Genomic DNA, 15319 nt, shown 5'->3' with positions numbered 1-15319 from the left:
TGGCAGAGTCGGTCAACCGCAGGGAACGGCAGGGCCAACAAGATAAAGATTCATGGAGGCTGGACTCATTTTGAAGAAAAGTTTATTCGTCCTCAAGCTTCCAGTTACAGGTGGCGAACCACCAGGCTCTCCTGTGCCAGTATGAGTTCAATCTGTGGGGCTCTCTGCCCAAGTTCGAGGACTTCCTCCAGGAACGTGACAGGAAGGAGTACAAAGTGCTGGTGGAGGAGGGCACAGCGGCTGCCAGGGCAACCCTGCAGGCAGCTTCGGATGCAGTGGACACGGCCACGCGGTCCAGGGCCTCCGTGGTGTCCATGAGAAGGGTGTCATCGCTCCTCCTCTCTGGGCTGTCCAGCGAGGTGCGAACCTCCCTGCCGGACCTCCCATTGGACAGCAAAGCCTTGTTTGCGGAACAAATGGATAAAAAGCTGCATGGCGTGAAAGTCTCCCACACAACTCTCCAGACTCTGGGTTTCTGTGTTCAGGCTCAGCCTAAGTTCAAATCACAGCAGACTCTCACTCAGGCCACCCATTCAAAATACAAGACTGCTTATAAGAAGTCACGGGACTATAAGAGGCGCCCACAGAGGCAGTCTCAGCCTGCCCCCCAGCCTGGGTTCTCCAAGGGCCAGCAGGCAGGGAAAAGGCAGTTTTGACAGGATGCTCAGAAGCACCCTGCCAGTTCTCATCAGGGACCCACCCTCAATAAAGCTTCCCTTCTCCACTTGGTTGTGTGCTTTCCTCCCGGAGTGGTCACGTGTGACCTCGGACCAATGGGTCCTCAACACCATCTCCCAGGGCTACACCCTACAGTTTACTTCCTCGCCTCCCAACCACCCTCTAACCCTGCCCCTCCTGGAGGACCACCTCACAAGAGGCTCTGCTCAAGCAGGAGGTGGGGCGGCTCCTGGGCTTAGGAGCAGTGGAAGCAGTTCTGGGGGAGTTCAAAGACAAGGGGTATTACTCCTGCTATTTCGTTATCCTGAAGGCCAAAGGGGGGCTCAGGCCCATCTTGGACCTGCGAGGCCTGAGCCAGTACATGGTGAAGCTCAAGTTCTGCATGGTCTCCTTGGCCTCCATCATCCCCTGCCTGGATCCTGGGGGCTGGTATGCTGCCCTCCATCTGCAGGACGTGAACGTCCACATTCATATATTCAAGGGGCACAGACACTTCCTCTGTTTCACAGTGGTACAGGAACACTACCAATTTACGGACCTCCTGTTTGGCCTGTCCAGCACCCCCAGGGGATTCACGAAATATATGTTGGTGGTGGCAGCCTACCTCAGGAACCGAGGGGTCCAGATCTTCCCCTATCTGGATGACTGGCTGGTCAAGGGCAGCACCCGGTCGCAGGTGCAGGATCATATGGCACTCTTTCTGTCCACATGCACTACTTTGAGTCTGTTAGTATACAACACAGAATCCACGTTAGTCCCAGTACAGCGCATAGAGTTTATCGGGACGATCCTGGACGCCTCGTTGGCCAGGGCCTCGCTCCCATTGGACAGGTTCAAGACCCTGAAGGGGCTCATCGACATGGTCACAGGGTTTCTGGTGACAACAGCCAGAGCATGCCTCCAGCTCTAGGGTCACATGTCGGTGTGCACATATGTGGTCTGTCACGCCAGACTCAGGATGAGGCCCCTCCAGATCTGGTTGGCCTCAGAGTTCTCCCAGGCCAGGGACAGGATGGACAAAGTCCTCACGGTGTCCGAAGCAGTGATCACCTCCCCAGAGTGGTGGTCCCCCCGAGAAACGTGCTCCAGGGGGTCCCATTCAGGAGCAGGGCCCTGTTGCTGGAACTGATGTCCAGCGCATTAGACCTGGGATGGGGGCCCCATGTGGGGGAACGTTCAGACCCAAGATCTGTGGTCGGCTCAGGATCTGACCCGCCACATAAACGTCAAGGAGCTCACGGCGGTACGGCTGGCATGCATGGCCTTCCACTCGCACCTGCAGGGCCAGGTGGGCAGGGTCCTCACGGACAACGCGGCCTTGATGTTCTACATCAACAGGCAAGGTAGGGCCCGATCCTCTGCCGTGAAGCCCTCAGGGTGTGGGATTTTTGTATAGCTCATGACATCTGCCTACAGGCCTTCTATCTGCTGGGCTCCCAGAATGTGTGGGCGGGTCACTTGAGCAGGGACTTCTCCTCTCAGCACTAGCGGTCTCTCCACCCAGAGATGGTGCACAGACTTTTCCAAGTGTGGGGAACTCCCCAGCTGGACCTGTTCACAACTCAGCAGAACTGTCGCCGTCCCTGATTCTGCTCCAGTGGTGGGCTGGGACAAGTTGCTATCTCCGATGCCTTCGTCCTGGTCAAGCCAGTCTCTCTATGCCTTTTCCCTCGTTCCTGCTGATTGGCAAGGTTCTGGAAAAGAAAGATGGACAAGGCCCCGGTCCTTCTGATTGCCCTGGCGTGGCCCAGGCAGCATTGGTACAGGACCCTCACGGGCCTAGCGGTCACCCTGCCGTGACCATTGCCATCCTACCCAGACCTGCTCTCCCAGGGCCAGGGCCACTTCCTCCACCCCAGCCTAGCGGCACTCCACCTCACAGTGTGGCTGCTCAATGGTTAGGCTGGGAGGAAAGGATGTGCTTAGAAGGGGTTCAGCGTATCCTCCTAGAAAGCAGGCGGCCCTCCACGCGCTGAGCCTACTTGGCAAAGTGGTCTTGGTTTTCCAGATGGGCGGCCGAGCGGGGTGTTTCGCCAGTGACCGCCCTGATCCAGTTTTATTCTGGACTATCTCCTCTACCTTAGAGCCCAGGGCCTGGTGCCTCGTCAGTCAAGTGCACCCGGCGGCCATATTGGCCTTCCATCCACCGGTGCAGGGCCACACTATATTTCCCCATGCTATGGCTGGTCGATTCCTTAGGGGGTTGGAGCGTCTCCTTCTGTATGTTAGGCCCCCTGTCCCACAGTGGTGTTGGCCTGTCTCACGGGGCCCCCATTTGAGCCGCTAGCCACGTGCTCCTGGTCAGACCTCTCATGGAAGATGGCCTTCCTGGTTGCGATCATGTCAGCCAAGCGGGTCTCGGAACTCAGGGCCCTGACCTCCGAGCCCCCATACATGGTGTTTCATAAGGATAAGGTCCAGTTCCGCCCACACCCTTCACTCCTCCTGAAGGTGGTCTCTGCCTACCACATGGGTCAGGACATTTTTCGGCTGGTCCTCTGCCCCAAGCCCCATGCATCCAGTGAGGAGCACTACTTCCACACACTGGATGTGAGACGAGCTCTGGCTTTTTACCTGGAGTGGACTAAGCTGTTCAGAAAGTCCTTGCAACTGTTCATCGCCTCAGCCAAACGCATGGAGGGTCGGGCGATCTCCACTCAGCAGCTCTCCAACTAGATCACCTCATTCATCCGTACCGGTTATGACCTGGCAGGAATCCCCTCACCGCCAATTGTGAGGGCACCCTGGACTAGGGCACAAGCCTAGTGACTGCCTTTTTAGCCCTTGTCCCCACTCAGGACATTTGTAGGGCTGCCACGTGCTTTTCCATTCACATGTTCACCTCGCACTATGCGATCGTCTCCCAGACCTGGGACGACACCGGCTTCGGCAGGGCTGTGCTCCATTCCGAGAGTTTGTGAACTCCTACCCACCTCCAACTGATATAGCTTGGAATCTCCTATTGTGGAGTACACAGGAGCAATCACTCGAGGGAGAAAAGACAGTTAGCTGTTCCGTAACTGGTGTTCTCAGAGATGTGTTGCTCAGGTGTATTCCACGTCCCGCCCTCCTCCCCTCTGTCGGAGCTGTCTGGCAAGAAGGAACTGAGGGTGGGGGGAGTGCGCAGCGCCCCTTATACTGTGCTGTGGAGCTGCCACTCCAGGGGTCGCTAGGGACTGCTCGGGGAAAAACTTCTAGCACCGGTGCTCATGGAGCACGCACACCTGCTGTGGAATAGACAGGAGCAAGACATCTCAAAGAACACTAGTTATGGAAAAGGGAACTGTCTTTTCTTAAAGCCTAGGTTTTTCACCGTGTATTATTGCCTCTGCCTGTTCACTTCCTCTTTTGTTTACATTCTGGGTTCAGAACTCAAATGCTAGTCAAGTTCTTCACTTTAGTGGCAAAACCAAATCCTCACCTGTATTTCTAGTGAGCCACACTTTAATGTAGCCTCTCCAGAAGAGGAAGTAATGCCTTAGTTTGCACAGCTGCCCATCAGTATTGAATGAGTAGCCAGACTAAGGCCAGTTCCATGCTACAAAGTTCTGTTGACATAACTGTGTCTGGGATCTGAAAAGACTGCACCCCTAGCTGACATAGCTATGCTGGCAAAACCAGAGTAGATGCTGCTGTGCTGTCAGAGAAGTGCTAATGTTGTTCCAGGAGGTGGTGTTACTGTAGCCTCAGGAAAAACTCCTTCTGTCAGAATATGCTGCGTCTATATTAGGGGAATCTGCTGGCAGAGCTGGACTGGTACGGCTGTATCAGCAGAGCCTGGGTAGTGTGGACTAGCCCAAAACTATTTCAGCTCTTCCATATGCTGTACACGTGCCAGCTGCGCAAAGGCTAGAATCCAGTGGCCTTATACTTAGCGCAATTGATAAATTCTGACAGATTATTTGAAAAGATAGAAATACATAAACTCTCTTCTTTTTTATGGCCTTGTAAAAACGATCACATATTTCCAGCAAATGTTTTCTATAGCAATAATAAAAAAAGTGGTAACAAGAATAATAAATATACGTGCAGTTTAAACTCAAAAGAAATCACACTTTCAAAACCTAGGGTTGGAGCAATAAAGTTATAAATCATCTTTACTTGGAAAAGGAGAAAATTAAAATGCGGAAATACCTCAGACATCGACACTGAATGTTTATCAACTGGTTTTCTCTGAAGGCTTCTGTTCCACTGCCTCGCCTGCTCCACACAGACCCATCTCTTGTGTCTTCCACTAAGCTAGAGCAGAGCTGTAATGTGGAGGAAAATGCCTCTTGTTCTCATCTGACTATCTGCTGTCTGTCATGCATCCATTGTCTTTGCCATCAGGGGATGATTGCAAACTTTAAATTCCTCATTGTTTTCATGAGTGTTTGTAGCATCACAAATACATAACAGTACTTTAAAGAACACTTGAAATAATCCTCCTGCCTCAGGCGTGCTCGGTCTCCCTGGGGCAGTTATGACATGGATGCGAGGTGTGGAAGGGTTTGAGGGGGTCGCAGGGAAAGGCTTTGCAAAAGGAGGGGAAAGGACTCACTCCATGCAGAGCACGTGGATGGTGACTGTAAATGAAGGCGAAAAGTCTTGGGAATGGTGATGCTTTTACAAAGAGGCCCCTTACTTTGAAGTGGGATTTTGCCCCACCAACAAAATGCTCCCCACCTCTACATGGGTTTTCACTGTAATCAGAGAGGATGTATCTGGCCAAAACCCTCTTCTCTTTGTCTCATCACTCCTGCTGCTGCAGAGCTTACAGGCTGCTGTCGGGAACCATGTCTTCACCTCGCAGGAGAGTTATTGCAGCACAAGCAGCCAGCGATTCAGCTTTATTCTTTCCCCTACAGGATGGTGGAGTTCCTCCTTTTTCATTCCTGTTTCCTGCTGCGCCACAGCAGAGGATGAGTGGGGAGAGGCTATTTCCCCCTTGGAATGCAGAAGTTAACACTTGCCTGGGTACCATGCTGCAGTCAAAGGGATTAGCACAGAAGAACTGGTTTATAGTTAGTTGGTGTGGTCCTCTGACTCAGATACAGGAGTAGGAATCAGGAGTCCTGGGATTCTAGACCCAGTTGTGCCACTAGCCTCAGCAGGCTTAATAAACACAATGGTAAAAACACAAAGTTGTCACTAACCCTCCCACTAAGCTGCATTAGGAATATTTTTGTAGAATTCCCTAGTGGAGACAGCATTATAGGGGGCACTATGAGTGAAGGGAGCAGTTGTGTATGGAAGCAGAGAGGGAAGCACACAGGGTGAGCTAGGGATTCTCAAACTGGGAGTCGGGAGGTTCTTACATGGGGAGTCGCAAACTGTCAGTCTCCACCCCAAACCCCACTTTGCATCCAGCATTTATAATGGTGTTAAATATATAAAAAAAAGTGTTTTTAATTTATAAGAGGGATCGCACTGAGAGGCTTGCTATGTGAAAGGGTCACCAGTACAAAAGTTTTGAGACTCTCTTATGTAGGAGGTAGCGAGGGCAAGTCAAGGTGTGCAGGGCCTTTGAAATAAGGATGAGGGCTTTGGGATGTCACAGGGATCACAAAGCACTGCAGGACCTTGAGGATTCATGGTTCCTGTACTGGGTGGGGAGAATGATTGTAGCTGAAGCAAGCTGGCTAACCTGGGGCTGCAGGTGTAGATCGAGAAGATCAGGGACAAGTGGGTTGCGTTAGTCAAGGCAGGAGCTGACCAGGACATAGACCAGGGGTGAGCAAACTGTGCCTCGCAAGCCACGTGCGGCTCTTTTACTGTTAAAGTGAGGCTCATAGAGGCCACCCCCCCGCCCATTCTCCACCTACCAGACTGGGGGTGAGGTCAGGACCTCTGTCTTGCAGCAGGGTGGTGGGATAGAGGTTTCTGCGCAGCAGAGAAAGGGGCTCTCAGGGCTTCAGCTGGAGTGGGGCTGAATCCCCGAGCCCAGCAGGCGCCTACCGAGGGCCAAAGCCCTGAGCCCTGGCTCTCGAACTTCTGAAGATTGTTGTATAGAACTCAGAGGGTCAGTAAGTTTGGCCACCCTGGCATAGACCAAGGCTTTGGTGATAGGAATAAATAAGGGGAAAGTTGTAGAGAGAGACATTCATTTAGTTCTTCAGTGACATTTTAATCTAGTCTGTCTCTTTATGTCTACCTGTCTTTAAATAGTTGAATTGCTATTTGGCAGCAGAATTACAGCTCTCAGCATTCCACGCAGATTGAAACATTGAGCTAAGTCTTCCCCCTATCTCCATTTTTATACTTATTGTAACATTTATTTGGTTGCACACAGAGCTGAGGTTTGGTTTGGTTTTTGTTTAAGCACTTTAAAAAAATGTTTGTTTATTGTGCACATTCAACCCCTGACCAGTGTATTTTTCATTGCTATTGAAAGTTAATGGTGGCAAAATTGCATTCCAGAACATTTGAACCTGAAGTAGCCATGGCTGAACTTAGTTGATCTCTGGTGATCGGTTCAATTTAGTTACGATTTTTAGCCATTAGGCTGGGGCTGAATGATGGTGATTTGGTTGAGGCCAAATGTCTGCAGAAAATTGGCTCTTTGATAAGAGCCCTGTTATCAGAGGGGGATACTTTCTCATTTACATTTAGATGAGTATTGATTATTTATTTACTCAGAGAAGTGAGATTCGTTCCCAATCTTATCTCTCGTCTCTGCTTGTCAGCAGAAAGAGAGATAAAGCTCCTGACATCAGACCAAGATAACAGCACTTTGTAGGAAAGATAAAAGTTGGAATGGGCCTTTTTCTAGTCTTGACTGAAAGGATAAGTTTTAAAAAATTAGAACTGATGGGTCAGGCTTTCTAAACCCTTTCTGAAGGCTTTGCAGTTTCACTAGGGAGCAGGCATGGTTGGTTGTAATAGGCATGGCCTTTCTCCTTTTTTGAGGGAATTGTTTAATTTGATTATACTCTGCGGTTCTCATCACCAAGGGTGAATTTTATATTGTGCCATAGGAAGCTAAAGAATGACTTTGTTTCATGTAATTTTTTTTAAAATTCCTAATGATCCTCCTGCTATTTGAAGAGGCAGCTGCTACAATGTTTAACACAACAACATAGTACAGTACAAATCTTTCTAGCAGCCACACCGAGGGGCAAATAAGCATTTTAACCGGTGGGATTGTGCATTATATAATTATATGCATTTAAATGTTGCATGCAAGTTTGATGTTTGCAGTCAAGATGTTTAGAGTATTGTTTTGTAAATGAATAGTTCTGCCTTTGTGATGAAGTTAGTACAGTTGTTCAACAGTTATTGATCAGTGAGTGTGTTAAAATCATTGCTAAAAGAGAAGAGTTGCTCTGTCTGTGCTAGCTTTTGCAATTCTTTGTGTTTAGGCACTTGCTCATATTTGCAGGATATTTTGCCCAGCAGTGTGGTCCAAAAATTAAGAAGATCAGTGTGCCCAAGGCAACTTATCTGCAATGTCTGCTGGAATAGGGGTTCAACCTTAGCACCTCCTGCAAGAGCTAAAGAGAGCTTAGCCTATTGGGTATGTATTGTACCCTTGAATTAATCTCTTCTAGTCTTTGAATGAAAAATTATTTGCTTTCAGGTACAACTGCTTCATCTCTTCCCATTTTGGCTTAGTTCAGATCACACTCCTGGTTCATACCCACCTCACTCCCTTCTCGTTGGGTGTGCTAATATGCCAGGTTTGGTCACTCCACAAGTGCCCTGATTGCCCTTTCCCTGTGTCATTCCCTTGGAGTATTTTGGTGAAATAACAGAACAGGGATGGAGCTTGGAGGGCTCATAGTTGTCTTCTGCCCACAGCAGCTTTCCTCCTAGCACCTGCACTCCTAGTTTGATGGTGAGATGTCATGCAAATGACCTGCTGTCCATCTTTGCCCATGTTAAGAGTACTATGTGGAAAATATACTGAACCTCTGTATCAACCTGATGTGGTTAGACCTGAGCTGTATGCTAAAGTAATAGTCCTTTTAGTTGAAGGTAAGAGTTAAATAGTTAAATGGAGGTACAATGCCACTTACCTTTCATATGCCATGTTCTGAAGGTTTTCTTTTAAACTTGTGTGTGGAAATGTTTGCCTCAGGATTACAAAAATCCATAAAAATCCAACTTTGGTATTATAACTTGGAAATTCTCTTGAAATGCCCAGAGCAATATTTTGTTGTTAGACCATTAAGTTACATGATATTTCCACTATAAATTTATCTTTTGAACATCTGAAATGAGTTTTCTATTTAATCAATATAACCACTCCATAGAATCACCTTTACATTATTTTTTGTTGTTGTTGTAACGTAGAGGTCATGTAGCTTTTTACACATTTTTGAGATTTTAAACATACTTCTAAAGGGTATGTACTGCCTAAAGACCCATTTACACTCTGAATTATATAATACTCACTTCTCTGAAGAATCTGTTCCAAGAGAAATTGCCTCAGCAGCACCCTGTAGCATTGCAGTTTTTCATTTGTTCAATCTTAAACGTAGTATCTCGTTTGCAGTCAGACTGTATATTTATTAATAATAATTTGGTATTTTACAGAATTGCGAAAATTCACAATTTGCTTCAAAATTGCCTCACTACTGGCAAGATTACTCCAAAAGGTCTCCAGCTGCAGTTGCAGGTGCCTTCTGTGCCATGCAGCTTGGCAGGGAGTGTATTGAGCAAAAATGGCATTGAGCCTGTGGAAGTCATTTTCTTCTTCAACATGGATCCAGAGCCTGGGGAATCTGTGATCCATAGGGAGAGGATAAGCTGCTATCGAGCACTGATTTTTAATTCTCTCCCTCCATATTCTTTATATCTGGTTCAGCAATAATTCTATGGGGATGGAGTCAACTTAGAAATCATACTGTTGTCACCAGTCACACCTAAAATGGCAGAAACTGAGATTTAGAAAAAATACATTCTTGTCTGTGGTCTACACCGCATCTAGTCAATGTCACTGGTTCCCCTGTTCTTTGTGTGCATCTTTCACACAGCCTCAGGCTAAAGAAAGATCCTTTAAGGAATTACCAAGTGATGGAGAAACCACAGCTTTGGGTAGTGGGTGGGTGGGAGTGCAGTGTTTAAACTACATGCAACTCATTTCACAAAATTGACTTTTATTATTACCAACATATCAGTGTGCCGGGCATCTCACCAGCAAACAAGAGCTTCTAATCTTAAACAGAAGGCAAGGAGTGTGAAGTGGGGTGTAAACTGGTGTGGATCGCCCTGGAGGTAGATTAGCCCAGAGTCTGAGGGCGCCCTGGAGCTGTGCCCATAGAAAGCTCTGTGCTGGTGGGTTGGGGGCCCTGGTGGGACCCAGTGGAGATGGAAGAAAAGGGAGAATGAGACTCAACTCTCCTCTCTGCCCTCTGCATCTGCAGGAAATCAAATAAACAAAGTCCCATCAGCACACATGTAGCTTCAATTTATTTAAAAAGGGTCACAATACTGAGAGTTGAGGAATACATTCCTTTTCCCAAAATATTTCCATTTGTACATGGCCCTTGTACTAGTTTGCAGCATGTGGGAAAACTGAGTAAACCGTACCAGGTTTGAAGTACTCATGGATCTTGGATTCACGATACACTCTTTCAGTTCTCATTGTACAGATTATGGTCTGTTAAGAAAATTACAATAACCTTAATGCTGGTCTGATCTCTGCAGCACAGATCTCTTATGTTGTTTGCAAAAACAGAAGGATTTGCAAAATACATGTCCCTTATGCTGCAAGATTTTCTGTTTTGGAATCAGACAGTTTGACATTAAGAACTAAGATTTGGATATAAGCAGCCAGTTCATGGAAATTCAAATCAGAGGCTACAAAGCTGTCTGCCCACTTTGTTCATTCTGTATGTTCTGCAGCGGCCGAATGTTGTTTGGGGACCATTGGAGATTACTCTCTCTTATTCCCTTACAGCAAGATGGACTAAGCAGGTCGTTTTGCACTCTCTCTGGATCTCCTTTACCTTGTCAGTTTAAACACCTACGACAACATTTAAACCCAGATTGAGTGAGTGATTTGGTATTTATTTGAAGTTTATCCTCAGTAAGTTCCGCTTTTCCTTCTGTCTGACAAACCGGGCCTTAATTTTTTTTCGGCTTTTGAGACAGATTTGCAATGGCTCAAGTCTTGTAGAAGAAAAAAGATGGTGCCATACATACTTTGCTCCTTTTGCTATTTGTGCTTTGATAAAACATCTCTGCTTTTTCTTGGAGTGCAATTTGTTTTATAAATGTTTGGAACCAGCTACATGTGCAGTTGCTGATTGTGTTGGGCACAGAGGGAATAGTTGTGCTTTCCTCTTGCGGCCTGTAAATAGCCTGGCCCTGCATCTGTTCTGAAAGTCACCAGGAATAAGGAGACTCCATTTTACAGAAAAATAATGCACTATTTCAAGAGCAAAATAGACTCGGAACATGCGGTGTGCTCTTCACATGGCTTCTGGGGGAACACAATGAGGAGCCGTAATTGAAACTATGCTGCAGTAAATTTAAATGAATTGGCTAACAATTTCCCTCTCTGAGGCGTGCCGTCTGAGGCTAAAAGGCTTAATTTTTTTATGTTTTAAGTATTTCCAAATGCTTTACTGACTTTGAATTATGATAGTATATGAAATACTTAGCCGCTAATAGAGAAGGAATATATTTCATGATTCAGTTTTAACAGTTTTACTGTATTAAAATCCTGTTTACAGACCCTTCATATCACTAAAAAGACGTAGTTACTTAGTCAGCCTGGTAGACCAGCTACTATTTTTAGTGACTTGAGAAAACAGTTTTTTATTGTGGACACTTGTGCTTCTCTCACCTTGATGGGACGTGTGCATTGAGAGATATTGTGGTTGAAGTATATTTTTATACTGCAGTTAGACACTCAGGCTTGCAGGGCTCGGGCTAAGGGGCTGTTTAATTGCAGTGTAGATGTTCAGGCTCATTCTGGAGCCTGGGCTCTAGGATCCTGCAAGGTAGGAGGGTCCCAGAGCTTAGTCTATAGCCCAAGCCAGAATGCCTACACCACAATTAAACAGCCACTAAGGATATGGCTACACTTGATATTTCAAAGCGCTGCCGTGGCAGCACTTTGAAGTATGAGTGTGGTCGGAGCGCCAGCGCTGGGAGAGAGCTCTCCCAGCGCTGCACGTAAACCACATCCCTTACGGGTGTAGCATGCAGCGCTGGGAGTTGCGTTCCCATCGCTGCGGCACTGATTACACTGAGGCTTTACAGCGCTGTATCTTGCAGCGCTCAGGGGGGTGTTTTTTCACACCCCTGAGCTCGAAAGTTGCAGCGCTGGAAAGCACCAGTGTAGCCATGGCCTTAGCCAGAATCCTGTGAGCCTAAATCAGCTGGCACAGGCCAATATACAGACCTTAAGTGTCACAGGTACAGAGGTAGCTTTTCCTTGTTTAGGTAGCTTTGCAGTATAAAAGCAGCTACTTTGAAATTTTTGCATGGTCAAAGAGAGTAAATGAAAATAATGATTTAATCTAATAGTTCTGTTTGCCTTAGAAATTAAAGATGTTCTTTAAATTATCAGTGGCATTTTTGGCCAGATTTTGGGGGCCAGAAGGAAAGACTTTAACAATAAGCGCAAATGGGCTAATTGGCTTTTAAAACTATTAAAAGTCGTCTTAAAATGCTTTTTTTCAGTGGAATCATTTGAGAGGTTTTCCACTGGACGTTCACCATTCAGCTTTGTTACACAGCAGTAACACTAGCTGAAAGTACTAGTGTTGTAGTAGTCATTTGTATTGTAGCGACCTGATATCCATCAAGAGGCACTCATCTACTATGGCTGGTGCTATCCTTCGTGTCGTGTGTGTTAAGGAATCGGGGTTTGAGTACATACCTTACTAAGTGAAAGAGTTTCTTGGATAAAATTATTTTTCTTGACTCACAGCAACTGTGCACCAAACTATATAATCTTTGGTTCATCCTTTGAGAGAGAGAAAACAGAGGTCCTAGCCCAGTGGGACAGTCAATGTAAACAAACTGTTTTGCAGCCTGCCAGCAGATTACCCTGATGGGCCACAGATTGCCCACCACTGTCCCGGCCACTTGTGTTCATTAACACCCCAATGGCACTTTTTGCAAGAGTGGGGGTATTAGCTGTGATGTTCCAATCAATCTACTTAGGAAGTGACATTCTGCTGCCTACATTTCCTCTGCAGTTTCATTTACAGAAGTTACGTTTCATACTCCTCTAATTCGTTGCATAGTGTTTCTGTGCACTGTTGAAACAGCCCTTCTGTAACACCCCAGAAATGGCTTCATTTCACTAATGGGAGAAGTGTTCTCTGTATGTACTTTTATTTCACTGTAAGGTATACAACTGTAACTCGTAGGAATGAAAAACACAAGAAGACATCATCTATTTGTCATCACGATCATTTATTAAAATACTTTTTATAGCTTGGAAAACACTAACTTTCAGATAAACACCATTCTTTTCAATGCTTTGAATTAATGGGTATAGGGAGATTGACACTTGAATTTTAGAGGGAAAAAATCTAGTTAAGTGAAATGTATTTGAAAATAATTTGTTTGAAACAGTAGTAGTCCACATTTGTACCTGATTCAATCCCCATATCTACTGCATTTGTTTATACTCAGCAGTAATGCTAACAGTATTAAGATCTCTGGTAGAATGATGGATTCATATATATACCGGTGACCCTTGCTGCTTCTTACAGCCACTGAGGTATTAACTGATATCAGACTCCATCTAGCATTGGGACCTGCTACCTGAAACACTAGAAACAATGATAACTGGAAAGGCTCATTCCTGTGTACAAAGGCTGTCACGTTATCTTGAGTTAATGTGGAAAATAGCACTGGTCACCACTGCTAATGTCTAAAATGACAGTGCCAGTCTTGTGAGCATTAGAAGTCTAGGCTGTCACAAGACACAAAATGAGCAGGAAGAAGAAATATCCCAGGATTATAGAGCTGAGTTTCACAATCAAATGAAATCCATAATATAAATTCTCTTGCAAACCGACCCCCACCTTTGCCTGCTCCCCAACTGTCTCAAGGTACAGCATGCACTCTGAGACCCTCTATTGTCCTGGTCATGGTCACCTTTGCTTTAGTGGCTCGTCAATACAATCACAACCTTTCCTGCCCTTTTAAATCCACCCGTGTGTGTTTGTGTGTGTGCACATCCGTTTGAGTCTGCAGTAAGGAATGCATAGTTTTTTATGCCGGGCTGGGAGTGGGGAGCACTCAGATAAGCAAAGTAGCACTGTGTGTCTTTAAATGGGAATTGTTTAGCTATACTGCAGTGCATCTGCCTTCTCTTCAGAATGTTCTTCAGCTTCCAGACAGCATGTGAGAATAGCTCCATCTCTGAGGCAAAGTGCAGGCCAACTACCTTTCACAACAGGTCGGCTTCCACTCGATATAAAATGGCTGGGAAGACTGGGTTGAAGAAAGCTGCATTTTACTTTTTCTAAGGGCAGTTTAAGGTCCAAATAAACAACTTTACTGCCAGTGAGAGAACCTGGGTGGGGATGCAGGTGGGTACATAGAGCTAGTTGGGTGTAGGTCAGAAGTAATTGTTGGCAGTGAAGCAGGCAGGAAATGTCAGACTGTGAGCAGTGAGTGGGATAGTCTGTTTCCATGCACTTTCTAAGCATACCATCCTCCACTACTTTATTACTATTTTTTTTCCTGGTGGACAGGAACTTTAGACATAAACAACCATCGACTTTACCTCTTGAGTTTAAGTATTGTTAACTGACCCTGATGAGCTGTCTTTTAATTAGAATCCAGAGAATTTTACAAGTTATTTTATGTTTCAGGTCCTCAGTATCGTCTGGAGAAGCAGAGTGAACCCAATGTCCCAGTAGACTTAGACTGTACCTTGGAGAGCCAGAGCACTTTGGAATTCTGCCTTGTCCGAGAGAACAGTATGTTTGCCCTTTTCACTCTTGCTCTTGTAAATTGCTTAAGCTCACATAAGTTATGTATTCTGGAACACAGGCTGTACCGGCTGGGCGAGCAAGTTTTGAAGAGGCTCTGTTTCCTAAGGCACTTTTCAACTGTGCCAAAAGAATATTTCCAAAGTGAAATGATTGATTTCATACCTTTTGGTAAATAGTTTGCATCCTGTTTATCACTTCTTGATTGATCTTTTTCTGTTAAAACTCTGTTCTGTAAAGTTATGACCAACTGTGAAAAAACACTTGAAATATAAAGCTTTTTCTGTTGCAAGCACTATTTAGTGGATAAACTTATTGGTCTGCTATACATTTTACCATGTCAATATTGCTGCCCAAGAAGCAGCAGCTTTTAACCTCTAAAAGAAATTAATCACGTAGCTGTAACTAGAGCAGAGGTTTAGAGGTGATGTTTATCTAAGTGTGGGGACAAATTGTTTTCTCTCCAGATATGCAAAAACATTACTTTTGGGGTTTGTTTTGTTTTATTTTGTTTTTATACGTTTTTTACAAAATTTGTTGGAGACAAATGTAAAGTTTTCCCCCTTTTGGTTCATCCCCCTGTCTTTCCAGCTTTCTCAATGGCCAAGCTCTCAGTTTAGTTTTCTTCTCACTTCTGTGCAACACTTTTTTTTCTCTTCATTAGTCAGAAAACTGGTGGCATGTATGATCTGTTAAACCCATGCTAAGAGGTTTCTGGTTTCCTTACAAAGATTAAATCCTTTCATTTACGC

The 15319-nt window shown here is 45.7% G+C and overlaps 1 protein-coding gene across 2 annotated transcripts in view; it reads left to right on the top strand.

Annotated features, from left to right (window-relative positions):
- MAPKAP1 (MAPK associated protein 1) overlaps nucleotides 1-15319 on the top strand; it is a 167007-nt gene that overhangs the window by 120256 nt on the left and 31432 nt on the right. The window contains exon 8 of one of the 2 annotated variants that reach the window (XM_030535227.1): nucleotides 14448-14555. The exons of the other annotated variant lie outside the window; for it this stretch is intronic. Within the exon in view, the coding sequence (XP_030391087.1) occupies nucleotides 14448-14555 (108 nt within the window). The remainder of the gene's footprint in view (nucleotides 1-14447; nucleotides 14556-15319) is intronic. 2 annotated transcript variants of the gene reach the window in all.

Source organism: Gopherus evgoodei, chromosome 16 (genome assembly GCF_007399415.2).
Source record: "Gopherus evgoodei ecotype Sinaloan lineage chromosome 16, rGopEvg1_v1.p, whole genome shotgun sequence".
In the NCBI taxonomy this organism is placed as follows: Eukaryota; Metazoa; Chordata; order Testudines; family Testudinidae; genus Gopherus; species Gopherus evgoodei.
The sequence above is the reverse complement of the archived record's forward strand: the minus strand, read 5'-3'. Positions and strand labels throughout refer to the sequence as shown.